The sequence below is a fragment of the Mobula birostris genome, chromosome 11, assembly GCF_030028105.1.
Source record: "Mobula birostris isolate sMobBir1 chromosome 11, sMobBir1.hap1, whole genome shotgun sequence".
In the NCBI taxonomy this organism is placed as follows: Eukaryota; Metazoa; Chordata; class Chondrichthyes; order Myliobatiformes; family Myliobatidae; genus Mobula; species Mobula birostris.
Genome location: NC_092380.1, coordinates 40400705 through 40428662, shown reverse-complemented (window position 1 = coordinate 40428662; position 27958 = coordinate 40400705). Strand labels below are relative to the sequence as shown.

At 47.5% G+C, this 27958-nt stretch overlaps 1 protein-coding gene across 1 annotated transcript in view; it reads left to right on the top strand.

Annotated features, from left to right (window-relative positions):
* Positions 1-27958, top strand: part of mybpc3 (myosin binding protein C3) — a 142594-nt gene that overhangs the window by 65258 nt on the left and 49378 nt on the right. The window contains exons 10-16 of the mRNA XM_072272119.1: positions 4823-4947; positions 5200-5305; positions 10513-10679; positions 11485-11650; positions 13807-13913; positions 18782-18811; positions 18906-19045. Of these exons, the coding sequence (XP_072128220.1) occupies positions 4823-4947; positions 5200-5305; positions 10513-10679; positions 11485-11650; positions 13807-13913; positions 18782-18811; positions 18906-19045 (841 nt within the window). The remainder of the gene's footprint in view (positions 1-4822; positions 4948-5199; positions 5306-10512; positions 10680-11484; positions 11651-13806; positions 13914-18781; positions 18812-18905; positions 19046-27958) is intronic.

Genomic DNA, 27958 nt, shown 5'->3' with positions numbered 1-27958 from the left:
TTAAGAAAGGAGGAAGGCAAAAAAAAAAGGAAATTATAGGCCAGTTAGCTTAACCTCAGTTGTTGGGAAAGTGTTGGAGTCCATTATTAAGGATGATGTTTCAAGGTACTTGGAGACTAATGATAAAATAAGTCAAAGTCAGCATGGTTTCTGTAAAGGGAAATCTTGTCTGACAAATCTGTTAGAGTTCTTTCAGGAAGTAACAAGGAGGTGGACAAAGAGGAGGCAGTGGATGCCATTTACTTAGATTTTCCGAAGGTGCCTCACATGAGGCTGCTTAACAAGTTAAAATCCTATAGCATTACAGGAAGGATACTGGCATAGATAAAGAAATGGCTGACAGGTAGGAGACAGCGAGTGGGAATAAAAGGGGCCTTTTCTGCATGGCTGCCAGTGACTAGTGGTGTTCCTCAGGGGTCTGTATTGAGACCACCACTTTTCACATTGATTGTCAGTGATTTAGATAATAGAATTGATGGTTTTGTGGCAAAGTTTGTGGATGATATGAAGGTAGATGGAGGGTTAGGTAGAATTAGAATTAGGATTTTATTTCTTACATCTATCTCAAAACATGGGGGAGTAAAATGTTTCTATGTTTCTACGTTTCTATAAGGAAGGGAAATATGGGAGGATATTGCCCAAACACTGAGATTGTATACATAATTGTTTTGTATACATGTATGTACAGTCAGATATGTGATCAGATCAATGTGTATTGATAAATCTGATGGCCTGGTGAAAGAAGCTGTCCCAGAGCCTGTTGCTCCTGACCTTAATGCTGCGGTACCGTTTACCAGACGGAAGCAGCTGAAGCAGTTTGTGGTCGGGGTGGCTGGAGTCCCTGATGATCCTCCAGGCCTTTCTGACTCACCTGCTGCTGTTAAATGTCCTGAATGAAGGAAAGTTCACATCTACTGATGCGCTGGGCTGTCCGCACCATTCTCTGCAGAGACCTGTGATTGAGGGAAGTACAGTTCCCATACCAGGCAGTGACACAGCCAGTCAGGATGCTCTCAATGGTTTCCCAGTAGAATATCCTGAGGATCTGGGGACTCATGCTGAACTTCTTCAGCCGTCTGAGGTAAAAGAGATGCTGTTGTGTTCTTTTCACCACACGGCCAGTGTGTACAGTCTAGATGAGATCCTCCGTGATGTGTACACCAAGGAACTTGAAACTACTCATTCTCTCAACTACAGTCCCATTGATGTCAATAAGGGCGAGCCTGTCTAAGTTCCTCCTGTAATCCATGGTCAACTCCTTCATTTTTTCAACATTGAGGGAGAGGTTGTTTTCTTGGCACACTGTGTCAGGGCTTTGACTTCTCTGTAGGCTGTCTCATCGTTGGAAATAAGGCTTATCAATGCCGTGTCATCTGCAAATTTGATCAGCATATTGGAGCTGTGTGTGGCAACACAGTCGTGGGTTAGGGTTAGGAAGCAATGCGATTGCAGCAGGACTTGGACAAATTGGAAGAATGGGCAAAAAAGTGGCAGATGGAATAGAGTATTGGGAAATGTATGATAATGCATTTTGGCAAAAGAAATAATAGTGCAGACTATTATCTAAGTGTGGAGAAAATTCAAACATCAGAGGTGCAAAGGGACTTAGCATTCCTCGTGTAAAACTCCCAGAAGGTTAATTTACAGGTTTAGTCTGTGGTAAGAAGGCAAATGCAATGTTGGCATTTATTTCAAGGGGAATAGAATATAAAAACAAGAAGATAATGCTGAGGCTTTATAAGACACTAGTCAGGCTGCACTTGGAGTATTGTCAACAGTTTTGGACCCCTTATCTCAGAAAGGATGTGTTGTCATTGGAGAGAGTCCAGAGGAAGTTCTCGAGGATAATTCCAGGAATGAAGGGGTTAACATACGAAGTGCCTTTGGCAGCTTTGGGCCTGTACTTACTGGAATTTAGAAGAATGCGGGGGGGGGGGGGGGGATCTCATTAAAACCTACCGAATGCTGAAAGGACTAGAAAGGGTGGATGTGGAGAGGATGTTCCCTCTGGTGGGGTATCCAGAACTAGAGGGTACAGCCTCAAAATTGAGGGGCAACGTTTTAGAACAGAAGGAAGGAGGAATATTTTTAGCCAAAGAATGGTGAGTCTGTGGAATGCTCTGCCACAGACTGCAGTGGAGGCCAAATCCGTGGGTATATTCAAAGCAAAAGTTGATAGATTCCTGATTGGTTGGGGCATCAAAGGATATGGTGAAGCAGCAGGTGTATGGAGTTGAATGGGATCCAGGATCAGCCATGATGGAATGGTGGAGTGGACTTTATGGGCTGAATGGCCTAATTCTGCTCCTATGCCTTATGGTCTTAGATCCTACCCTCTCCCTAGTTATTCGCTTGCTCTTGACGTATGTATAGATTGGCTTGGGATTCACCTTAATCCTACTTGCCAAAGACATTTCATGGGCCCTCCTGGCTTTCCTAATTCCCTTCTTTAGTTCTTGTCTGACTTCTTTATGTTCCTTATGTGTTTCGTTAGATCCTAACTTTTGAACTTTTACATCCTTTTCCTTTTTCTTCTTTCCTAAGTTCATCACCTCTCTAGACATTCAAAGTTCTCTCACCTTTCCATCCATGCCCTTCCCTCTTTCAGGAACGTACCTTTCCTGTACTCTGTGCAATTGATCCTTAAGCACCCTCCACATGTCTGATGTGGATTTGCCAGAGAAAAGGTGTTCCCAATTAATTTTTCTTATCTCCTGCCCAATGCTCTTGTAATTTGCCCTATTCCAATTTAAGTCTCTGCCACAAGGACCATATCCATCCCTATCTGTAGCTATCCTGAAAGTTAAGGAGCTGTGGTCACTGTCACCCACTGAAAGGTCAGTCACCAGGTCCAGTCTGGCACCTCCTCTCACTGTATTGTACACATGTTGATTTAAGAAACCTTACTGGATACACTTAACAGATTCTGCCCCATCTAAACCTCTGGCACTAAGAAGTTCTCAGTTTATATTATGGAAGTTAAAATTCCCCAGGACAACAACCCTATTATTTTTACATGTCTCCATAATCTGATTACATACCTGCTCCTCAATGTCCCGGTGGCTATTAGGGGGTCTGTAGTAGGATCCCATCAGTGTTCCTGAGTTCTACCCAATGGTCTCAGAGCCTGACCCCTCCATTATGTGTCTCCTGAGTCCAGCTGTGATTAGTAATGCAACTTCCCTCTCTCCCCCTTTACCTCCTTCTTTAGTTTTTCTAAAACTTCGAAAACCTCGTACATTAATCATCCACTCCTCTCTTTCTCTCTGTAATGGCCACAACATTGCTGTTCCATGTACTGATCCATGCTCTGTTCATCACCATTACACATAATACTCCCAGCATTAAACTATACACACTTCAATATAATCGGCCCATTGTACCTGATATACAATATCTATTTTGCCTTTCAATACTTTCCCTGACATCTACCTTCCTGTCTGACCCTTTACTTTCTGACCCAGTGTTCTGGTTCCCAGCTCCCTGCAAAACTAGTTTAAACTCTCCTAAGTAACATTAGCAAACCTCCTGGCACCGCCCCCCCCCACCCAATTCAGGTGCCCCCGTTTCTCTTCTACAGGTCACCCCTTCCCAGAAAAGGTTCCAATGATCCAAGAACTTGAAACCCTGCCCCTGAACCATCTCCATAACCACTTATTCATCCAGGCTATCACCCTATTCCTACATGCACTAGCCCGTGGCACCAGCAGCAATCAAGAGAGGATTAGAGGTCCTTATCTTCAGCCCCTTTCCTAACTCTCTACACTCACTGCATAGGACCTCTTCCCCTGTTCTGCTTGTGTCATTGGTGCCGATATGCACCACGCTCTCTGGCTGTTCACCCTCTCCCTTGAGAATATCCTGCTCTGATACATTCTGGACCCTAGAACCTGGGAGGCAACACCCCATCCTGGTGACTCTTTTGCTGCCACAGAATCTCCTTTCTGTCCCCCTATTGAGTCCCCTATCACTACCGCACTGCCTGAATTTACCCTTCCCTGCTGAAACCCACATGTAGTGATGTCAACAGTACTTGTCTTGTTCAAGGAAGAGACGGTGCAGAGGAGTTTCACCTGTGTGTGCAGTGTACACATCTGAATATGTGCATATAGTTGTGTGTATGCATGTGTGTGTGTGTGTGTGTGTGTGTGTGTGTGTGTGTGTGTGTGCAGTGTGTACACATCTGAATATGTGCATATAGTTGTGTGTATGCATGTGTGTGTGTGTGTGTGTGTGTGTGCAGTGTGTACAGATCTGTATATGCGCATATGGTTGTGTGTATGCATATGTGTGTGTGTGTGTGTGTGTGTGTGTGTGTGTGTGCAGTGTGTACACATTTGTATATGTGCATATAGTTGTGTGTATGCATATGTGTGCACGTGTGTGTGTGTGCACGCACACGCAATGTATGTGTCTGTGAGTGTGAGTGTGTGTGCATGTGTGTGTGTGCGTGTGTGTGTGTGTGTGTGGAGTATGTGGGTGTGTATGTGTGTGCACAGTATGTGTGTATGTGTGCACATGTGGTGTGTGCAGAGTGTGTGGAGTATGCATGTATGTGTGCAGTGTGTGTCTGTGTACATATGTGCAATATGTGTGTATGTGCACGTGTGTGTGTATGTGTGCACATGTGTGTGTGCACACATTTGTTTTGTTTGTGTGTATGCATTGTTTACTGGATGCCTGTCAGGTTGTGGTGATGGTGTCTGTGAGTTGGGCTACAGTCGGTGTGCCTGGGCACTGTGTTCGTGGGAGTGCCATGATTGAGGTGGGAGTTGGTTGGAGTTGGACTTGTCTCACTCACCCATCCATTTAACTCTGACAGGTTCATCTTTGAGAACATCGGTAACAAGCGGATTCTCACCGTCAACCACTGCTCGCTGGCAGACGACGCAGCCTATCAGTGTGTGGTGGGGGAGGAGAAGAGCATCACTGAGCTTTTTGTACGAGGTGTGGAGAGACCCCCCCCCATCCTCACCCCAGCCCGATCCCATCTTCCCCACACAACCCTCACCCCCCCGCCCCAAATTACCTGAACCACACTCCAATGCAGGAGAGTGGGGCCTGCACAGGAGGGAGTCTGTGGGAAGACCGGGGTATGCGGTAATCTCAGAGTTGATAATTCATTTACCCCGAATTATGAACTTTGAACGTGGGAGAGGAGCAGAATCTGAGCGTTGACTCCTGTCCTTTCCCCGACAGAGCCCCCTGTGCTGATCACTCAGCCCCTGGAGGATCAGGCAGTGATGGTCGGTGAGAGGGTAGAGTTTGAGCTGGAGGTATCCGAGGAAGGAGCACTAGTCAAATGGTAAGACCTGTCCCATATGCAGTGAAACACGTACATGCAGATTCACAATAAAAACACATCATTCTGTAGCCTTTTACTTCCAGTCTAATGCTACAGACCTGAAGCTAAAACCACTCTGCCTTTGTCACACTCCTGCCAGACATACATCAAACTGGTTCCACACTCACACTCACACTCCTGCCCAGGCATATATCCGATCACTACCCTGGTTCCACACTCACCTCACACTCACATGTTAGATCTTCCTTTTTATTCCAGACAAAATAGGCTGATCTAGAGGGGAATTTGCAAATGGTGGTGTTCCCATGTGCCTGAATTTTTCCATAGTTTGGTCTACTTTTGCATTTGAAACAGCCCTTTAATTGGCCCTTCCCTTTAAATTTGACTTTCCTCTGGTGCCATTGGTGGAGAAAGGGAGCCATGTGTTTGTGTAGTATTCTTCTTGTCATTTGTCCCAAAAGACAATGAAAAGCCATCTATACAGATCAGGTCATATATCAGTACAGCACGATGGGGCAGTGAAAAGAAAATACAAAATCCAGTTTTATAGTGTTAAGTTTTGTTACTTAAAAGCAGTAAACTTCAAAGGCAGACATGGGAGTCCGAAATGTGTCTAATTTCGTGTGCCTATATGATGTGGTAGTGTATTGACATACACAATTTATGTATTTATTCATATAGCCCATCATAAATTATTTAAATGAGCAAGAATGCATAATCAACCTATATATATATATACAATTACTCAAATATTACTGAAATATTAAAAACACAACATACAGTTAGAGAGCTAGTACAGTGCAGGTAGACAAGGGTCACGACGAGGTAAAATGGGAGAAGAAGTGTTCATCTCCTCTGTATAAGAGGTTTGCTCAAGTTTGATTGGCATTTGCTCCTGTCTACATCCATTGTGTCAAGTTACTGGGAGTGACTGCCACCAACAGCCTGCCCTGGTCCATGTTGATGTCACAGCCAAGAAGGCTTACTATTGCCTCTACTTTCTCAGAAAGCTCATCAAATTTAGCATGTTCCCATTAACCCTTACCGGTTTTTATCAATGCATTTCAATTCAATTCCGGCGTGCTCTGTAAGAAACTGCACATTCTTCTCATATGGGTGTGCGTTTCCTCTGGGTGCTCTGGTTTCCTCCCACAGACTGAAGATGTAGGCCAGTAGGTTGTTTGGTCATTGTAAGTTCTTCTGTGATTAGGCTCGGGTTGCTGGGTGGGGTTGCTCAGTTGGAAGGGCCTGTTCCACGTGGTGTCTCTAAATAAAATACTGTAAAACTAAATTTAAACAACATAGAAAACATTATGTATGAATGCATACTAGCTCACCTACCTACCACCCTGTGAACTTTCACTCTCCACAATATCTGCCATCTTCAATGGGATCCTACCACTAGACATATCTTTGTCTCTCCCCCACCTCCTCCACTCTGCTTTCTGCAGGGATCACTCCCTCCATGACTCCCTTGTCCACTCATCCGTCCCCACTGATTTCCCTCCTGACACTTACAACTGCAAGCAGAACAAGTGCTGCATCTGCCCCTTCACCTTCCCTCTCAACCAAACAGTCCTTTCAAGGGAGGCAACACTTCACTTGAGGTCCTCAACTGCATCATTGCTGCTGGTGCAGCTTCGCCTGCATCAAAGAGAGCCCGTGCAGACCGGCACACCACTTCACTGAGCACCTTTTCACCATCCACTACAGCAAGTCAGGTTTCCCAGTGGCCACATATTTTAGCTTTATTTCCCAACATGTTGCTCCATAGCCTCCTCTACTGTCTCAATGAGACCACTGTCAGGTTGGAGGAGCAACATCTCATATTCCGTCTGGATAGCGTTTGTTGGCATGAATATTGATTCTGGATTCTGGTAATTTCTAACGGCATCCCCTTTCTTTCTTTTTCTATTCCCCATTCTGGTTCTCTCTTCTCCTCAGCTTCCCATCACATCTCTCTGTCCTTTCTCCAATGATGCATTCTCCTCTCCTATCAGATTCCTTCTTCTTCAAACCTTCACCTTTTCCTTCTATCACCTCCCAGCTTCTCACTTAACTCCCCTTCTCCCACCAAACCACCCTCCCCCTCATCTGGCTTCACCTATCATCTTCTAGCTTGTATTCTTCTTCCTGCCTCCCCTTCTTTTCGAAATCTGATTAAATGTCTTAGCCTGAAACGTAGACTGTTCATTCTCCTCTGTAGATGATGCAGCAAGTGGGAATAAAGGCGTCTTTTCTGGTTGGTTGCCAGTGACTAGTGGTGTTCCTCAGGGGTCAGTATTGGGACTGCTACCTTTTACATTGTTTGTTCAATGATTTAAATAGTGGAATTGATGACTTTGTGGCAAAGTTTGCAGATGATACAAAGATAAATGGAATGGTAAGTAGTGTTGAGGAAGCAATGCGATTGCACCAGGATTTAGACAAATTGGAAGAATGGGCAAAAAAGTAGCAAATGGAATACAGTGTTGGGAAATGTATGATAATGCATTTTGGTAAAAGGATCAATAGACCAGACTATTATCCAAATGGTTTCAAAGGTACATTTAATGTCAGAGAAATGTATATAATACACATCCTGAAATGCTTTTTCTTCACAACCATCCACAAAAACAGAGTGCCCCTAAGGAATAAATGATAATTAAATGTTAGAACCCCAAGCAACAAATCCCCTTACCCCACCAGCAAAAAAAAACATCAGCATCTGCCACCAAGCGCTCAAGCGTGAGTAAAGTAACAGCAAAGACACAGTACTCCAAAGACTACTTGTTCACCCGGCATTTGACATACCACAGGCTCTCTCTCTCCCTAATAAGGGAGAAAGAGGTGTCTCCGTTTCACAGCAAGCGGGGAGCATAACAAACAACTCACTGGTTTACAATGTTAAAAGTCCGTTACGTCGTTCTTTTTTTAGTTCTGTGCCCAAAGATCTCTAGTCTCTGGGCACACAGCTGTAGGTATTCCGACTCCCTTGGGCCTCCTGCCATGACACCGACCTTCGATCCACTCCTCTCTAGAGCCCCAAGATCCTAGGCCTCCAAAGCTGAGCCAAACTCTTAGGCCGAGCCCTTGGCGTGCCGAACAACGGCCAGTTATGAAGCCCTGAGAGTGGATCCCATTCCCACAAAGAACTGTAGTCAGCATGTAACTATGGTGGAGAATGGGGAGAAGGTGCAAACATCAGAGGTACAGAGCGACTTCGGAGTCCTCGAGCAAGACTCCCAGAAGGTTAATTTACAGGTGGAGTCTGTGGTAAAGAAGGCAAATGCAATGCTGGCATTTATTTCAAGGGGAATAGAATATACAAGCAGAGATAATGCTGAGCCTTTATAAGACACTAGTCAGGCCGCACTTGGAGTATTATCAACAGTTTTGGGCCCCTTATCTCAGAAAGGATATATTGTCATTGGAGAGAGTCCAGAGGAGGTTCATGAAGATGATTCCAGGAATGAAGGGGTTAAGATATGAGGAGCATGTGGCAGCTTTGGGCCTGTACTCACTGGAATTTAGAAGAATGCGGGGAGATCTCATTGAAACCTACCGAATGTTGAAAGGAGTAGATAGGATGGATGTGGAGAGGTTGTTTCCTCTAGTGAGGGTATCCAGAACTAGTGGGCACAGCCTCAAAAATAAGGGGCAACTTTTTCAGACAGAAATAAGGAGGAATTTTTTTAGCCAGAGAGTAGTGAATCTGTGGAATGCTCTGCCACAGAGTGCGGTGGAGGCCAAGTCTGTGGGTATGTATAAAGTGGAAGTTGATAGTTTCCTGATTGGTCAGGGCATCAAAGGATATGGCAAGAAGAGAGGTGTATGGGATTGAATGGGATCCGGGATCAGCCATGTTAGAATGGCGGACCAGACTCGATGGGCTAAATGGCCTAATTCTGCTCCTATGTCTTATGGTCTTACGGATGCCTGCTGATTTCCTCTAGCTTTTTGAGTGTTTCTTCGTATGGCAACTGCTCTATGTTGTTGACATAGATCAGCACATCACAGGGGACTCTATACCCCTTACTGCCTCAGTAAAGCAGTCAGCATAATGAAAGGCCCAGCCAAACATTCTGACTTATTTCCTGTCCCTATCAGGCAGAAGATATAAAATACTGAAAGCACAAGCCAACAAGTTCAGGGAATGCTTCTACCCCTCTGCAATAAGCTGGAAAAGGTAAAGGTCTGGAGAAGAAGGAATCTGATTGGAGAGGAGAGTGGACCGTGGTTGAAAGGGAAGGAGGAGAGACACCAGAGAGATGTGACGGGTCAATTTTGCTTCTCCCATCTGGCAGAAGACACAAAACATGACAACATATAGCACCAGACTCAGGGACAGCTTCTCTTTACTGTTATTCGTACGGACATATGGTATGTTAAGATGGGACTGTTGACCTCACAATCTATCTCATTATAATCATGAATTTTATAGTTTACCTGACTTGCACTTTCCCTACAGCTGTTATACTTTGTCCTTACCTTGTACTACCTCATTGTGATGATCTGATCTGTATGAAAAATGTGCACCACAAAATTTTCACTGTATTTCAGTACATGGTATGAGAATAAACCATTACCAGTAACAGCAAAAGAGAAGCTGTCCCTGAGTCTGGTGCTATAACTTGTCATGTTTTGTACCTTTTGTCAGATGGGAGAAGAAAAATTGACCCATCATGTCCCTCTGGTGTCCCTCCTCCTTCCCTGTCTCCCATGGTCCACTCTCCTCTCCAATCAGGTTCTTTCTTCTCCAGACCTTTACCTTTTCCAGCTTATTGCAGAGGGGTAGAAGCATTCCCTGAACTTGTTGGCTTGTGCTTTCAGTCTTTTATATCTTCCCATCTTCTCACTTCATCCCCCTTCCCCCATCCAGTCAGATTTTCCATCAGGGTGGGTCTCTGTTTATTTTGGCTGCTGTTCTGAGGTAGCAGGATGTGTTCACAGAGTTGAAGAAGGGAAGCGTGCTCTCTGTGATGTGCGGAGAAAAATCCACAACTTTCTGCGTTACTTCTGATTTTGGGCAGAGCAGTTGCCACCATGCTTTCCAGGGTGCATTGTAAAAACTGGTAAGAGTCATCGTGGACATGCCAAATTTGCTTAGCCTCCTGAGCAAGCAGAGTTCCAGCAACACTGGAAGAAGTAGGGGAGGGTGTTCCCAGAGTTTGAGCAAGAGGGAAGGAGGGGCAGACTATATCTGCTGCTTTTTCTGTTACCCACAGGGAACGGAATGGACAGGAGCTGAAGAGGGAGGAGACCTTCAAATATCGCTTCAAGAAGGATGGCAAGAAGCACACGCTCTTCATCAACGAAGTGTCCAGAGACGATGCGGGTCACTACACTGCCAAGACCAATGGTGGCAAGTCGGTGGCTGAACTCCTAGTACAAGGTAACCGGACACGCCATTGGGGCCCCTCTCTCGGTCCAAGCAGTGCCTTTCTTGTCGGGAGTGATAGAATCCGCTTCCAGCTGAGGACCTTCTCTCATTGCCCACCCCAAGCTCGTCCCCAGTAGCTGGGCTGGACAGCCGTGGAGATGCCAGTGTCCACTTGGATTGAGACGCTGATCCAACAGCACTAGCCCTGCCCAGAAAATGGTGGCTACCTCCCCATCCCGCATTTGAAGGTCAGGGTGGCGGTTCACATCCAGTCCAGAGGCAGCTCATTGACCAGAAATGCCAAACCCAGTTTTTCCTCTCCCCATAGATACTGCCTGAAACACTGAGTTCCTCCAAGCAGGTTATTTCATATGTCCAGCATCTGCAGTGGTTTGCTTTGCTCTGCCTCACTGTGCACACGGACACCCGTGTTTCCATGTGGAGAGCACACGGACACCTGTGGTTGCATGAGGAGAGCACACGCACACCCATGATTCCATGTGGAGAGCACACGCACACTCGTGATTCCATGTGGAGAGCACACGGACACCCGTGGTTGCATGAGGAGAGCATGTTGTTCACATGCACACACGTAATTGCACGAGGAGAGCATGTGTGCTGCCTTGTAGGTGAAGGGGATGGTACATGTCCTGGTTGTAAGTTGACCTTGAACTCTCCGTGGCCAATTCTACCGTATGTTACAACAGGCCTACAGATGATCATGACCACTTGGTCTCAGATTCCATTCATCCTCTCTCTCTGCTTCCCCTCCTCTCCCAACATTCCCCCCGCTCTACCCTCATGGACGCACCTGCAGAGAAGCAGCTGGAGATCTACCAGAGCATTGCTGATCTGACTGTCAAGGCCAAGGAGCAGGCAGTCTTCAAGTGCGAGGTGTCTGACGAGAAGGTGAATGGGAAATGGTTTAAGGATGGCTTGGAGGTGAAGTCCAGTGACCGGCTGCAGATCACGCACATCGGGAGGTAAATGTGATGGGCCGAGGAAGGTGGGGGTGGGGATGTGTGGGGCGGGGGGGAACACTGGGGCAGGTACCAGTGTCTCTGTGAGCTGACTGGCCACTGTGCCTGAGAGGCCAGCTGTAGGCTAGAGAGGGAATTCAAATCTGGGTCAGGGCTTGGGTTGGGCAGTTGGCTGCCTGTGGAGGAACTGCAAATGTCATGGTCCAGGAGAGACGATGGAGAAGCTGGCGTCTCACTCGGATCAGTGAGAGAACGGCCAGAGATCACTGCTTGCCCACCCCCACCCCCATCCCCCAGGAACCTCGACCATCATTTCAGACAGTGAATCCCGAAAAACAGGCTCATCACTGGCTGGGGATTTCAGGATAGGCCCATTAGAGCATGTGAGGTTATAGTCTGACACACCGTGACAACAGTTCATTAACACCATCGTACTGCTGTGAGATACAGGCTGCTACAGCACCCTGTGTTACTGTCACCAACAGGGTAGTCAAATGCAGAGCCTGGTTCAAAGACATCATTCAGACACCCACTGTTAAAGGAATGCACTGTTACAGCATGTTCAACTACAGTCACAATCACATTGTTACAACCTGTTCCTTTACTGTCAGGAGCACGTTGTTACAGCCTAAAATGTTACTGTCAGATACTCACCGGTACACTCACTCTGCAGAATGATTCAGGCTGCTGTAGGAGACTGTTACTGTCAGATACTCACAGTTACACTCAGTCTGCAGAATGATTCAGCCCGCTGTAGGAGACTGTCAGATACTCACAGTTACACTCAATCTACAGAATGATTCAGGCTGCTGTAGGAGACACTGTTACTGTCAGATACTCACAGTTACACTCAATCTACAGAATGATTCAGGCTGCTGTAGGAGACACTGTTACTGTCAGATACTCACAGTTACACTCAATCTACAGAATGATTCAGGCTGCTGTAGGAGACACTGTTACTGTCAGATACTCACAGTTACACTCAATCTACAGAATGATTCAGGCTGCTGTAGGAGACACTGTTACTGTCAGATATCATTACACTCACTCTGCAGAATGATTCAGGCTGCTGTAGGAGACACTGTTACTGTCAGATACTCACAGTTACACTCACTCTGCAGAATGATTCAGGCTGCTGTAGGAGACACTGTTACTGTCAGATATCATTACACTCACTCTGCAGAATGATTCAGGCTGCTGTAGGAGACACTGTTACTGTCAGATACTCACAGTTACACTCAGTCTACAGAATGATTCAGGCTGCTGTAGGAGACACTGTTACTGTCAGATATCATTACACTCAGTCTGCAGAATGATTCAGGCTGCTGTAGGAGACACTGTTACTGTCAGATATCATTACACTCAGTCTGCAGAATGATTCAGGCTGCTGTAGGAGACACTGTTACTGTCAGATATCATTACACTCAGTCTGCAGAATGATTCAGGCTGCTGTAGGAGACACTGTTACTGTCAGATATCATTACACTCAGTCTGCAGAATGATTCAGGCTGCTGTAGGAGACACTGTTACTGTCGGATATCATTACACTCACTCTGCAGAATGATTCAGGCTGCTGTAGGAGACACTGTTACTGTCAGATATCATTACACTCAGTCTGCAGAATGATTCAGGCTGCTGTAGGAGACACTGTTACTGTCAGATATCATTACACTCACTCTGCAGAATGATTCAGGCTGCTGTAGGAGACACTGTTACTGTCGGATATCATTACACTCACTCTGCAGAATGATTCAGGCTGCTGTAGGAGACACTGTTACTGTCAGATACTCACAGTTACACTCACTCTGCAGAATGATTCAGGCTGCTGTTGCAGTCCTGTATTTTACTACCAGATGCACATTGTTACAGCCTCCTCAGCTACACACAGTCAATCACAGATTGCTACAGCCCACTTTGTGCACTTTATAGATACTGCATTACAGCCAAACAAAGACTGTAACATCCCACAGTTACAGGCTGACATATTACTACAGGGATAAGATATGAACAGTTGCAGCCCTCTGTATTACAGTAAGATACAAACGGTTGCAATCTGCTGCGTTACTGACATGTATGCACTGTTCCAGCGTTGTATGCCAGTCAGACACAAAACTGTTGTGTCAGTATCTAATGCCCTTGTTTCTCTTTGTGCTGTGCAGAATCCACAAGCTTCTCATTGAGAACGTGAGGCCAGAGGACGAGGGGAATTACACCTTCGTGCCAGATGGGTTTGCCTTCAACCTCTCAGCCAAGCTGAACTTCCTGGGTGAGGTGCCAGAACTGAAGGGGTAGCAGAATCTCTGCACTCTCTCTTGTGCAGAACGAGCACACAGCAGCGCAGCTGGCTGCGTGAGGCAATGGGGATGCTCAGCCCTCCAAGTTCACGTTGCACTACTTGGGGATCTCTTGTCCAGAGAGATGGTTATGTGAAAGTTTCCAGGATGTAGCCAGGAGTGAGATGAGGGAGCAACTGGGCCTTCACTAAGCTTAGAGATAACCATGCAAATGGAATGCATGTGTGACTGACAATGAGCTGTTGACACTGACAGACTACTGGCTGGTTGACAGGAAACCTAGAGGAGGAATACAGGGTTCTTTTTCTGAGTGGCAGGTGATGACGAGTATGATAAAATAGGGATCAGAGCTGAGATCCCAGCTACTCACAGGATTACTGGAATTGGTTCATGAGGTTCATGTATCGAGGCACAGTGAAGAGCACGTCTTGCTCGAATCATTTGACAGTACATTGAAGTACACGGTAAAACAATAACAGAGTACACAATAGAGTGTAAGAGCTACAGAGAAAGTGCAGATCAGGTAAACAATAAGGTGCAAGATCATAATGAGGTAGATTGTGAGGTCAACTGCCCATCTGTGGTACTAGAGAACCATCTGATAATATTTTAACAGCAGTGTTGAATTAAGATTCAGATGAGGGATAAAATATCTCCAGTCTGCAGATCACACTGGGTGGGCAGGGTTGCCTTGAGACAGATACAGGGAAGCCCAATGATTTGTGCAGGTTGAGGGATTGGGCAGGTACACAACAGAGCACTGTAGTGGGGATTAATGTGAGACCACACTGTGGTGGTAGTAACAGAGAGTGGGATTATTATGTGAAAGGCAGTAGGTTGAGAAGAGGCATCCTGGTCCTTGGGCACCGGTCACATTAGGTGCTGTAAGTGGGTAAGAAGCCAATTGGTGTGCTGGTCAATGTAAGGAGAGGATCAGAGTTCTGGAGATGTGGTGTCTTAATGCCATTGTACAGGGTGAGACTGTGTGTTGTGTTTTGAGCAGACAGAGCAAAGCTGGTTGATGAAGTTGTCCCCCAATCTAAATCTGACCTCACTGATATAGAGAACTCTACACTCAGAGCACTGGATACAGTAGATCAGCGGTCCCCAACCACCGGGCCGTGGACCGGTACCGGGCCGCAGAGCATTTGCTACTGGGCCACGAGGAAACGATATGATTTGGCGATAGGAGTCAGCTGCACCTTTCCTCATTCCCTGTCACGGCCACTGTTGAGCTTGAACACACGCGAGGGCATTAACAGCGCGTCATCCATGTCAGCGCGGGAAGAAGATCAACTCCTCGAGCTTGCAAATGATGGCGGGCTGAAAAGTATGTTTGACATAACATCTCTGCCGGCATTCTGGATCAAAGTCAAGGCTGAATATCCTGAGGTAGCCAGGAAAGCACTGAAAACGTTGCTTCCATTTCCAACATATCTCTGCAATGAATACGACGAAAACTAAATAGACTGGACATAAGGAACCTCCTTCGAGTATCGCTGTCTCCCATCACCCCTTAGGACCGTCTTGTTGCAGGAAAACAAGCCCAGGGCTCCCACTGATTCAGCGATACTGGTGTGTTGCAATGATTTATATATTCATACGGGGAAAATATTTGCTGTGCGTTTAATATCCAAATATTACTTAAAATATTATGATGCTATTGACTGATAAGTGACTTATATAACCATATAACAATTACAGCACGCAAGTAGGTGATCTCGGCCCTTCTAGTCCGTGCCGAACGCTACTCTCACCTAGTCCCACCGACCTGCACTCAGCCCATAACCCTCCATTCCTTTCCTGTCCATATACCTATCCATTTTTTTCTTTAAATAATATTGAACCTGCTTCTACCACTTCTACTGGAAGTTCTTTCAGCACTTACTTCAAGCTCCCCGTCCTCCCTGATGATTGACTTATCACTATATTCATGCGAGGAAAATATGCGCTGTGTGTTTAATATTAAATTCGTTAGATAAACCCTTTTAGAAACGAAATTGAGTGTATTAGCCCCTTATTACCAATATTCCGGTCGTGATTAACACCCCCCACCCCCCCCCCCGAACAGAATCGCCAAAAAAGACTTACAGAGAATAATATCAGCAGGGGCTTCATGGTCATTGTAGTCTTTCTTTGACTGCTACTCTTGTCTGTTGGCAACCCTACCCCCACCCCCTCGGGTCGGCCGGTCCGCAAGAATATTGTCAATATTAAACCGGTCCGCAGCGCAAAAAAGGTTGGGGACCCCTGCAGTAGATGACCCTTTTCAAATGAAGTGCCACTCCACCTTGAAGAACTGTTTGAGGCCCTGAATGGTGGTGAGGGTGGATGTGTCAGGGCAGGTGCAGGGTTAGGATCAGTGGACAAGGCAGTCATGTAGAGAGCTTTCCCTATGGAAAGTGCAGAATGGTTAGGAGGGGAATGGAGAGAAAGATGTGTTTAGTGGAAGGATCCCATTGTAGATGGCTTCCATGTCAGGCAATGGAAAATGAGCCTCAAATTGTGGCAGAGAAACAGAAGGGCTCGGAGGTAAGTACATCTTTCCCCCTCTACCTCCACCCACTCCTCCCCACTGTCTGCTTTCTCCTCCCTCCTGGAACTTATCTCTGCAAACAGGACAAGTGCTTCACCTGTCCCTACACCTCCCTCCTCCCCCCTCACCATCATTCCAGCCCCAAATAGTCCTTCCAGGTGATGTGACGTTTTTACCTCTGAGTTTGTTAAAGTCATCTACTGTATCCAGTTGTTTCACTGTGGCCTTATCGACATTAGTGAGACTCGAGATAGAGAGACTGTTCATTTCCCTCCACAGATACTGCCAGACCTGCTGAATTCATGTTGCTCAAAATTTCCAGCAGCTGCAGAATCTCTTGTGATCGTGTTGAGTATTGTGTGCAGTTTGGGATGCTGTATCTAAGGAGGGATGCTCTGGATATGGCAGGAGTGCAATGAATGTTCACTGGCAGGACGTGAGAATTGGGTTATGGAGACAGCTCCTTATACCTGAGGTGGTGTCTCTAGGGGTCTTGTCACTTGACTAACTTGTGCCTGAGGGAGACAGTGGGGTTTATGGTTGAAATGTTGCAATCCATATCTGTGAATGTGTGCCTGTTAAGGCCAAAGGATAGTACGGATTGATCTGATAACCAGTCACCAAGCTTCTGTCATCAGTTAGGCTTATATTCACCATGGTTTAGAAGACTGAGAGATGTTCTGTTTGAATTTGCAACATTCTGATGGATGGGACATGCTACTTACAAAGATATTTCTGATGATGGGGTGGTGCAGTACCAGGGTCACAATTCAAAGTTCATAAAATTCAAAGTAAATTTATTATCAAAGTACATACATGTCACCATATACAGACCTGAGATTCATTTTCTTGCGGGCATACTCAATAAATCCAATAACCATAATAGAGTTGATAAAAGACTGTATCGACAGAGTGGTCAACAAACTGTGCAAATACAAAAAAATGAAATAATAATAATAATAATAAATAAGCAATAAATATCAAAAACATGAGATGAAGAGTCCTTAAAATTGAATCCATAGGTTGTGAAAATAGTTCAGTGAAGTTGATTGAAGTTATCCCTTCTGGTTCAAGAACCTGGTGTTTGAGGGGTAGTAACTGTTCCTGAACCTAGTAGTGTGGGTACAGAGGCTCCTGCACCTTCTTCCCAATAGCTGCAGTGAGAAGAGAGCATAACCTAGTGGCAGCGTCCCTGATGATGGATGCTGCTTTCCTACGACAGCGCTCCATGTAGATGTGCTCGATGGTGGGGAGGGCTTTGTCTGCGGTGGACTGGGACCGTGTCCTTTTTGTAGAATTTTCAGTTCAAGGGCACTAGTGTTTCCATACCAGGCTGTAATGTAACCAGTCAATATACTCTCCACCACACATCTATAGAAGTCTGTTAAAGTTTTTGAGGATGTGCCAAATCTTCACAAACTCCTAAGGAAGTAAAGGTGCTGCCGTGCTTTCTTTGTAATTACAGTTGTGTGTCGTGTGTTGGGCTCAGGACAGGTCCTCTGAAATAATAATGAATTAATCCCCTGATAATGACTGGCTCCTAGACCTCAGGTTTCTTTCTCTTGAAGTCAATAATCAGCTCATTGGATAATAGCTAGGCCATTGAGATGAAGAGAAGCTTCTTCTACCAAGGGTGGTGAACTAATGGTATTCTCTACCATAGTCAGTAATTGAAGCTCAGTCATTAAATTACACAAGGGAGTTGGATATTTTCCTCGGGGCTACAGTCAAAGTCAAAATCGAGTCTATTGTCTTCTGCACAAGTACACAGATGCACTGGTGCAATGAAAAACTTCCTTGCAGCAACATTGCGACACAGAGCGTCAGATAAACAGTGTTCACAAGGAAAACATCAGTTATACATGATGCAAGAATACAACTGGAACAAACGAACTCCCTGGTGCTACAAAGTGGTCATGGAGTCGCTATACTGAGACAGCTGCTATACTGAGTTGTGCAGGTTGGTTGAAGAACCGGATGTTGAAGGGAAGTTCCTGTCTCGAACCAGGTGGTGTGGGACTTTGGCGATCAAGGGGTATGGAACCAAATGTGAACGATTGCGCATAATCAGATTGAATGGTTGGGCAGACTGTAAGGGGCAAGTGGCCTCCCACCCCTCCTTCTTTCTATGTTTCTGTACATGTATTAATCAGGTTTGGAGCCTCCATTGAGGTGGGAGTGGGTGGGATGTTAATAGATTGGTGGTGGCTCACCCAGACACGTAGTGTGAGTCTGCACAGAGACATGCAGACTTGCCCTACTTTCACCTTGCATTCACTTTCTCCCTCTCTTTGTCTTCCGCAGAGGTGAAAATCGACTACGTCCCCCGACAAGGTACAGTCTTTATACTTCCTGCAGCTTTCCTGACTGTAGCATACTCAGTCCTGCCCAGCTCTGGTGCTAATGGAGGTGTTCCTGCCCCCCACAGATCCCCCCAAGATTCACCTGGACTGTTTAGGCAGCATTCCTGATGCCACCATAGTGGTCGTGGCTGGGAACAAGCTGCGTCTGGATGTGCCCATCAGTGGAGAGCCAACTCCCACCGTGGTCTGGACCAAGGGTGATAAGGTACGCTCGGGATAGAGGGACCCACTTCCCCAGGTTTATGCTCACAGCTCACCTGGTGAGAGGGAAGGGCGCACAAGGAGAGATACCCCAGGTTTACACTAGATCACGACTCACCCGGTGGGAGAGAAGGGCATATGAGGAGAGATACCCCAGGTTTACACTAGATCATGACTCACCCGGTGGGAGAGAAGGGCGTATGAGGAGGGATACCCCAGGTTTACACTAGATCACAACCCACCCGGTGGGAGAGAAGGGCATATGAGGAGGGATACCCCAGGTTTACACTAGATCACAACCCACCCGGTGGGAGAGAAGGGCGTATGAGGAGGGATACCCCAGGTTTACACTAGATCACAACCCACCCGGTGGGAGAGAAGGGCGTAAGAGGAGAGATACCCCAGGTTTACACTAGATCACGACCCACCCGGTGGGAGAGAAGGGCGTAAGAGGAGGGATACCCCAGGTTTACACTAGATCACGACCCACCCGGTGGGAGAGAAGGGCGTAAGAGGAGGGATACCCCAGGTTTACACTAGATCACGACTCACCCGGTGGGAGAGAAGGGCGTATGAGGAGGGATACCCCAGGTTTACACTAGATCACGACTCACCCGGTGGGAGAGAAGGGCGTAAGAGGAGGGATACCCCAGGTTTACACTAGATCACGACCCACCCGGTGGGAGAGAAGGGCGTAAGAGGAGAGATACCCCAGGTTTACACTAGATCACGACCCACCCGGTGGGAGAGAAGGGCGTAAGAGGAGGGATACCCCAGGTTTACACTAGATCACGACCCACCCGGTGGGAGAGAAGGGCGTAAGAGGAGGGATACCCCCGGTTTACACTAGATCACGACCCACCCGGTGGGAGAGAAGGGCGTATGAGGAGGGATACCCCAGGTTTACACTAGATCACGACCCACCCGGTGGGAGAGAAGGGCGTATGAGGAGGGATACCCCAGGTTTACACTAGATCACGACCCACCCGGTGGGAGAGAAGGGCGTAAGAGGAGAGATACCCCAGGTTTACACTAGATCACGACCCACCCGGTGGGAGAGAAGGGCGTAAGAGGAGGGATACCCCAGGTTTACACTAGATCACGACCCACCCGGTGGGAGAGAAGGGCGTAAGAGGAGGGATACCCCAGGTTTACACTAGATCACGACTCACCCGGTGGGAGAGAAGGGCGTATGAGGAGGGATACCCCAGGTTTACACTAGATCACGACCCACCCGGTGGGAGAGAAGGGCGTAAGAGGAGGGATACCCCAGGTTTACACTAGATCACGACTCACCCGGTGGGAGAGAAGGGCGTAAGAGGAGGGATACCCCAGGTTTACACTAGATCACGACTCACCCGGTGGGAGAGAAGGGCGTAAGAGGAGGGATACCCCAGGTTTACACTAGATCACAACTCACCCGGTGGGAGAGAAGGGCGTAAGAGGAGAGATACCCCAGGTTTACACTAGATCACGACCCACCCGGTGGGAGAGAAGGGCGTAAGAGGAGGGATACCCCAGGTTTACACTAGATCACGACCCACCCGGTGGGAGAGAAGGGCGTAAGAGGAGGGATACCCCAGGTTTACACTAGATCACGACTCACCCGGTGGGAGAGAAGGGCGTATGAGCAGGGATACCCCAGGTTTACACTAGATCACAACCCACCCGGTGGGAGAGAAGGGCGTAAGAGGAGGGATACCCCAGGTTTACACTAGATCACAACCCACCCGGTGGGAGAGAAGGGCGTATGAGGAGGGATACCCCAGGTTTACACTAGATCACGACTCACCCGGTGGGAGAGAAGGGCGTAAGAGGAGAGATACCCCAGGTTTACACTAGATCACGACCCACCCGGTGGGAGAGAAGGGCGTAAGAGGAGGGATACCCCAGGTTTACACTAGATCACCACCCACCCGGTGGGAGAGAAGGGCGTAAGAGGAGAGATACCCCAGGTTTACACTAGATCACGACTCACCCGGTGGGAGAGAAGGGCGTATGAGGAGAGATACCCCAGGTTTACACTAGATCACAACCCACCCGGTGGGAGAGAAGGGCGTATGAGGAGGGATACCCCAGGTTTACACTAGATCACAACCCACCCGGTGGGAGAGAAGGGCGTATGAGGAGGGATACCCCAGGTTTACACTAGATCACGACTCACCCGGTGGGAGAGAAGGGCGTAAGAGGAGAGATACCCCAGGTTTACACTAGATCACGACTCACCCGGTGGGAGAGAAGGGCGTAAGAGGAGAGATACCCAGGTTTACACCAGATCACAACCCACCCAGTGGGAGAGAAGGGCGTAAGAGGAGGGATACCCCAGGTTTACACTAGATCACGACTCACCCGGTGGGAGAGAAGGGCGTATGAGGAGGGATACCCCAGGTTTACACTAGATCACGACTCACCCGGTGGGAGAGAAGGGCGTAAGAGGAGGGATACCCCAGGTTTACACTAGATCACAACCCACCCGGTGGGAGAGAAGGGCGTAAGAGGAGAGATACCCCAGGTTTACACTAGATCACAACCCACCCGGTGGGAGAGAAGGGCGTAAGAGGAGGGATACCCCAGGTTTACACTAGATCACGACCCACCCGGTGGGAGAGAAGGGCGTAAGAGGAGGGATACCCCAGGTTTACACTAGATCACAACCCACCCGGTGGGAGAGAAGGGCGTATGAGGAGGGATACCCCAGGTTTACACTAGATCACGACCCACCCGGTGGGAGAGAAGGGCGTAAGAGGAGAGATACCCCAGGTTTACACTAGATCACGACCCACCCGGTGGGAGAGAAGGGCGTAAGAGGAGGGATACCCCAGGTTTACACTAGATCACGACCCACCCGGTGGGAGAGAAGGGCGTAAGAGGAGGGATACCCCAGGTTTACACTAGATCACGACCCACCCGGTGGGAGAGAAGGGCGTATGAGGAGGGATACCCCAGGTTTACACTAGATCACGACCCACCCGGTGGGAGAGAAGGGCGTAAGAGGAGGGATACCCCAGGTTTACACTAGATCACGACTCACCCGGTGGGAGAGAAGGGCGTAAGAGGAGGGATACCCCAGGTTTACACTAGATCACGACTCACCCGGTGGGAGAGAAGGGCGTAAGAGGAGGGATACCCCAGGTTTACACTAGATCACAACTCACCCGGTGGGAGAGAAGGGCGTAAGAGGAGAGATACCCAGGTTTACACTAGATCACGACCCACCCGGTGGGAGAGAAGGGCGTAAGAGGAGGGATACCCCAGGTTTACACTAGATCACGACCCACCCGGTGGGAGAGAAGGGCGTAAGAGGAGGGATACCCCAGGTTTACACTAGATCACGACCCACCCGGTGGGAGAGAAGGGCGTATGAGGAGGGATACCCCAGGTTTACACTAGATCACGACTCACCCGGTGGGAGAGAAGGGCGTAAGAGGAGGGATACCCCAGGTTTACACTAGATCACAACCCACCCGGTGGGAGAGAAGGGCGTATGAGGAGGGATACCCCAGGTTTACACTAGATCACGACTCACCCGGTGGGAGAGAAGGGCGTATGAGGAGGGATACCCCAGGTTTACACTAGATCACGACCACCCGGTGGGAGAGAAGGGCGTAAGAGGAGGGATACCCCAGGTTTACACTAGATCACGACCCACCCGGTGGGAGAGAAGGGCGTAAGAGGAGAGATACCCCAGGTTTACACTAGATCACAACCCACCCGGTGGGAGAGAAGGGCGTATGAGGAGAGATACCCCAGGTTTACACTAGATCACAACCCACCCGGTGGGAGAGAAGGGCGTATGAGGAGGGATACCCCAGGTTTACACTAGATCACAACCCACCCGGTGGGAGAGAAGGGCGTATGAGGAGGGATACCCCAGGTTTACACTAGATCACAACCCACCCGGTGGGAGAGAAGGGCGTATGAGGAGGGATACCCCAGGTTTACACTAGATCACGACTCACCCGGTGGGAGAGAAGGGCGTAAGAGGAGAGATACCCCAGGTTTACACTAGATCACGACTCACCCGGTGGGAGAGAAGGGCGTAGAGGAGAGATACCCCAGGTTTACACTAGATCACGACTCACCCGGTGGGAGAGAAGGGCGTAAGAGGAGAGATACCCCAGGTTTACACTAGATCACGACTCACCCGGTGGGAGAGAAGGGCGTAAGAGGAGAGATACCCCAGGTTTACACTAGATCACGACTCACCCGGTGGGAGAGAAGGGCGTAAGAGGAGGGATACCCCAGGTTTACACTAGATCACGACTCACCCGGTGGGAGAGAAGGGCGTAAGAGGAGGGATACCCCAGGTTTACACTAGATCACGACTCACCCGGTGGGAGAGAAGGGCGTAAGAGGAGGGATACCCCAGGTTTACACTAGATCACAACCCACCCGGTGGGAGAGAAGGGCGTAAGAGGAGAGATACCCCAGGTTTACACTAGATCACGACTCACCCGGTGGGAGAGAAGGGCGTAAGAGGAGAGATACCCCAGGTTTACACTAGATCACGACTCACCCGGTGGGAGAGAAGGGCGTAAGAGGAGAGATACCCCAGGTTTACACTAGATCACGACTCACCCGGTGGGAGAGAAGGGCGTAAGAGGAGAGATACCCCAGGTTTACACTAGATCACGACTCACCCGGTGGGAGAGAAGGGCGTAAGAGGAGAGATACCCCAGGTTTACACTAGATCACGACTCACCCGGTGGGAGAGAAGGGCGTAAGAGGAGAGATACCCCAGGTTTACACTAGATCACGACTCACCCGGTGGGAGAGAAGGGCGTAAGAGGAGAGATACCCCAGGTTTACACTAGATCATGACTCACCCGGTGGGAGAGAAGGGCGTAAGAGGAGGGATACCCCAGGTTTACACTAGATCACGACCCACCCGGTGGGAGAGAAGGGCGTATGAGGAGGGATACCCCAGGTTTACACTAGATCATGACTCACCCGGTGGGAGAGAAGGGCGTAAGAGGAGGGATACCCCAGGTTTACACTAAATCACGACTCACCCAGAGGGAGAGAAGGGCGTGCAAGGAGGGATGGTGCTAATAAACACAATGAACTGCACACAGAGTAGGGATCTGCACACTATGGAGAGTGGATCCAAAGGAAGCAGAGGACCATGATCTGTTTGAACTCACTTCTGGGCTGAGTGTGGGGCTCTGAGGAGAGCTCAGCTGGAAACTAATGGGTGCAGTCTCAGGGTTCACCGTCCATCCTGATTCAATCTGCTCTCCTCTTGCGTAGACACAAGCACATACCCACAAACACAACTCACATGGTGTAAAGCTAGAGGAGGTGTAAAAAAGACATAAGACCATAAGATATAGGAGCAGAATTAGGCCATTCAGCCCATCGGGTCTGCTCCACCATTCTATCATGACTGATCCCAGTTTCCACTCAACCCCATACACTTGCCTTCTTGCCATATCCTTTGATGCCCTGACCAATCAACTTCCGCCGTAAATATACCCACAGATTTGGCCTTCACCGTGTTCTGTGAAAGGACATTACACAGATTCACTACTTTTGGGCTAAAAAATTCCTCCTTATCTCTGTTCTAAAAGGTCACTCCTCAATTCTGAGGCTGTACCCTCTTGAGGCTGATACCCCACCAGAGGAAACATCCTCTCCACATCCAACCTATCTCGTCCTTTCAACATTCGGTAGTTTTCAATGAGATCCCCCCGCATTCTTCTAAATTCCAGTGAGTACAGGCCCAAAGCTGTCAAATTTTCCGCATATGTTAACCCCTTCATTCCCGGAATGATCCACGTGAACCTCCTCTGGACTCTCTCCAATGACAACACACCTTTTCTGAGATATGGGCCCAAGACTGTTGACAACACTCCATATGGCCTGACTAGTGCTTCATAAAGGCTCAGCATTATCTCCTTGCTTTTATATTCTATTCCCCTTGAAATAACTGCCAACATTGCATTTGCCTTCTTTACCACAGACTCAACCTGTAAATTAACCTCTGGGAATCTTGTACAAGGACTCCCAATTCCCTCTGCACCTCTGATGTTTGAACCTTCTCCCGAATTAGATAATAGTCTGCGCTATTGTACCTTTTACATGATTATACATTTTCCAACACTGTATTCCATCTGCCACACTTTTGCCCATTCTTCAAATTTTTCCAAGTCCTGCTGCAATCGCATTGCTTCCTCAGCACTACCTACCTCTCCACTTATCTTCAAATCATCTGCAAACTTTGCCACAAAGCCATCAATTCCATTATCCAAACCTTTGACAAACAATATGAAAAGTAGCAGTCCCAATACTGACCCCTGAGGAACACCACTAGTCACTGGCAGCCAACCAGAAAAGGCCCCCTTTTATTCCCACTCACTGCCTCCTGCATGTCAGGCATTCCTCTATCCATGTCAGTATCTTTCCTGTACAGCCATAGGATTATATCTTATTAAACAATCTTATATGTGGTACCTTATCAATCGCCTTTTGAAAATCCAAGTAAATGACATCCACTGCCTCTCCTTTGTCCACCCTGCGTGTTACTCCTCGAAGAATGTCAGACAGGATTTCCCTTTGCAGAAACTATGCTGTCTTTGACTAATTTTATCATTAGTTTCCAAGTACCCTGAAACCTCATCCTTAATAATAGACTCCAGTACTTTCCCCACCGCTAAAGTTAAGCTAACTATAATTTTCTTTCTTTTGCCTCCTTCCCTTCTTAAATAGTGGAATGACATTTACAATTTTCCAGTTCTCCGGGACCATGCCAGAATCAAGTGATTCTTGAAAGATCATGACCAATGCATTTGTTATCTCTTTAGCAACCTCTCTCAGAACTCTGGGATGTAGTCCATTTGGTCCAGCTGACTTATCCAACTTAAAACCTTTGAACTTAAAACCTTTTCCTTTGTAATGGCAATGGCACTCACTCTTGCACCCTGACACTTATAGACTTCTGTCACACCGCTTGTGTCTTCTACATGAAGTCAGATGCAAAGAACTTACTAAGTTCATTTTCCATTTCATTGCCCCCCCCCCATTACTACCTTACCAGCAACATTTTCCAGTGGTCCAATATCAACTCTCACCTCCCTTTTACTCTTTATATAACTGAAAAATCTTTTAGTATCCTGCTTTATATTATTGGCTAGTTTGCCCTCATATTTCATCTTTTCCCTCCTTTAGCTTTTTTTGTTGCCTTTTCTTGGATTTTAAAAGCTTCCCAATCATCCATCTTCCCACTCATTTTTGCTACCTTATATACCCTTTTATGTAGTCCTTAACTTCCCTTGTCAGCCACGGTTGCCTACCCCTGCCATTTGAGAACTTCCTCTGTGGGACATAGCTATCCTGCGCCTTGTGAATTATTAACAGAAACTTCAGCCATCTCTGCTTTGCCGTCATCCCCACCAGTATCCTCCTCCAATCCACCTAGGCAAGTTCCTCTCTCATGCCTCTGTAATTCTCTGTAGATGCCTCTGTAATTGGTTAAGACAAGTGTAGGTCCCCTACAGACAGAAACAGGTGAATTGATTATGGGGAGCAAGGACATGGCAGACCAATTGAATAATTATTTTGGTTCTGTCTTCACTAAGGAGGACATAAATAATCTTCCAGAAATAGTAGGGGACAGAAGGTCCAGTGAGATGGAGGAACTGAGGGAAATACATGTTAGTAGGGAAGTGGTGTTAGGTAAATTGAAGGGATTAAAGGCAGATAAATCCCCAGGGCCAGATGGTCTGCATCCCAGAGTGCTTAAGGAAGTTGCCCAAGAAATAGTGGATGCATTAGTGATAATTTTTCAAAACTCTTTAGATTCTGGACTAGTTCCTGAGGATTGGAGGGTGGCTAATGTAACCCCACTTTTTAAAAAAGGAGGGAGAGAGAAACCAGGGAATTATAGACCGGTTAGCCTAACATCAGTGGTGGGGAAACTGCTAGAGTCAGTTATCAAAGATGTGATAACAGCACATTTGGAAAGCGGTGAAATCATCGGACAAAGTCAGCATGGATTTGTGAAAGGAAAATCATGTCTGACGAATCTCATTGAATTTTTTGAGGATGTAACTAGTAGAGTGGATAGAGGAGAACCAGTGGATGTGGTATGTTTGGATTTTCAAAAGGCTTTTGACAAGGTCCCACACAGGAGATTAGTGTGCAAACTTAAAGCACATGGTATTGGGGGTAAGGTATTGATGTGGATAGAGAATTGGTTGGCAGACAGGAAGCAAAGAGTGGGAATAAACGGGACCTTTTCAGAATGGCAGGCAGCGGCCAATGGGGTACCGCAAGGCTCAGTGCTGGGACCCCAGTTGTTTACAATATATATTAATGACTTGGATGAGGGAATTAGATGCAGCATCTCCAAGTTTGCGGATGACACGAAGCTGGGCGGCAGTATTAGCTGTGAGGAGGATGATAAGAGGATGCAGGGTGACTTGGATAGGTTACGTGAGTGGGCAAATTCATGGCAGATGCAATTTAATGTGGATAAATGTGAAGTTATCCACTTTGGTGGCAAAAACAGGAAAACAGATTATTATCTGAACACACATAAAAGTTGCTGGTGAACGCAGCAGGCCAGGCAGCATCTCTAGGAAGAGGTGCAGTCGACGTTTCAGGCCGAGACCCTTCGTCAGGACTACATTATTATCTGAATGGTGGCCGATTAGGAAAAGGGGAGGTGCAATGAGACCTGGGTGTCATTATACACCAGTCATTGAAAGTGGGCATGCAGGTACAGCAGGCGGTGAAAAAGGCGAATGGTATGCTGGCATTTACAGCAAGAGGATTCGAGTACAGGAGCGGGGAGGTACTGTTGCAGTTGTACAAGGCCTTGGTGAGACCACACCTGGAGTATTGTGTGCAGTTTTGGTCCACTAATCTGAGGAAAGACATCCTTGCCATAGAGGGGGTACAAAGAAGGTTCACCAGA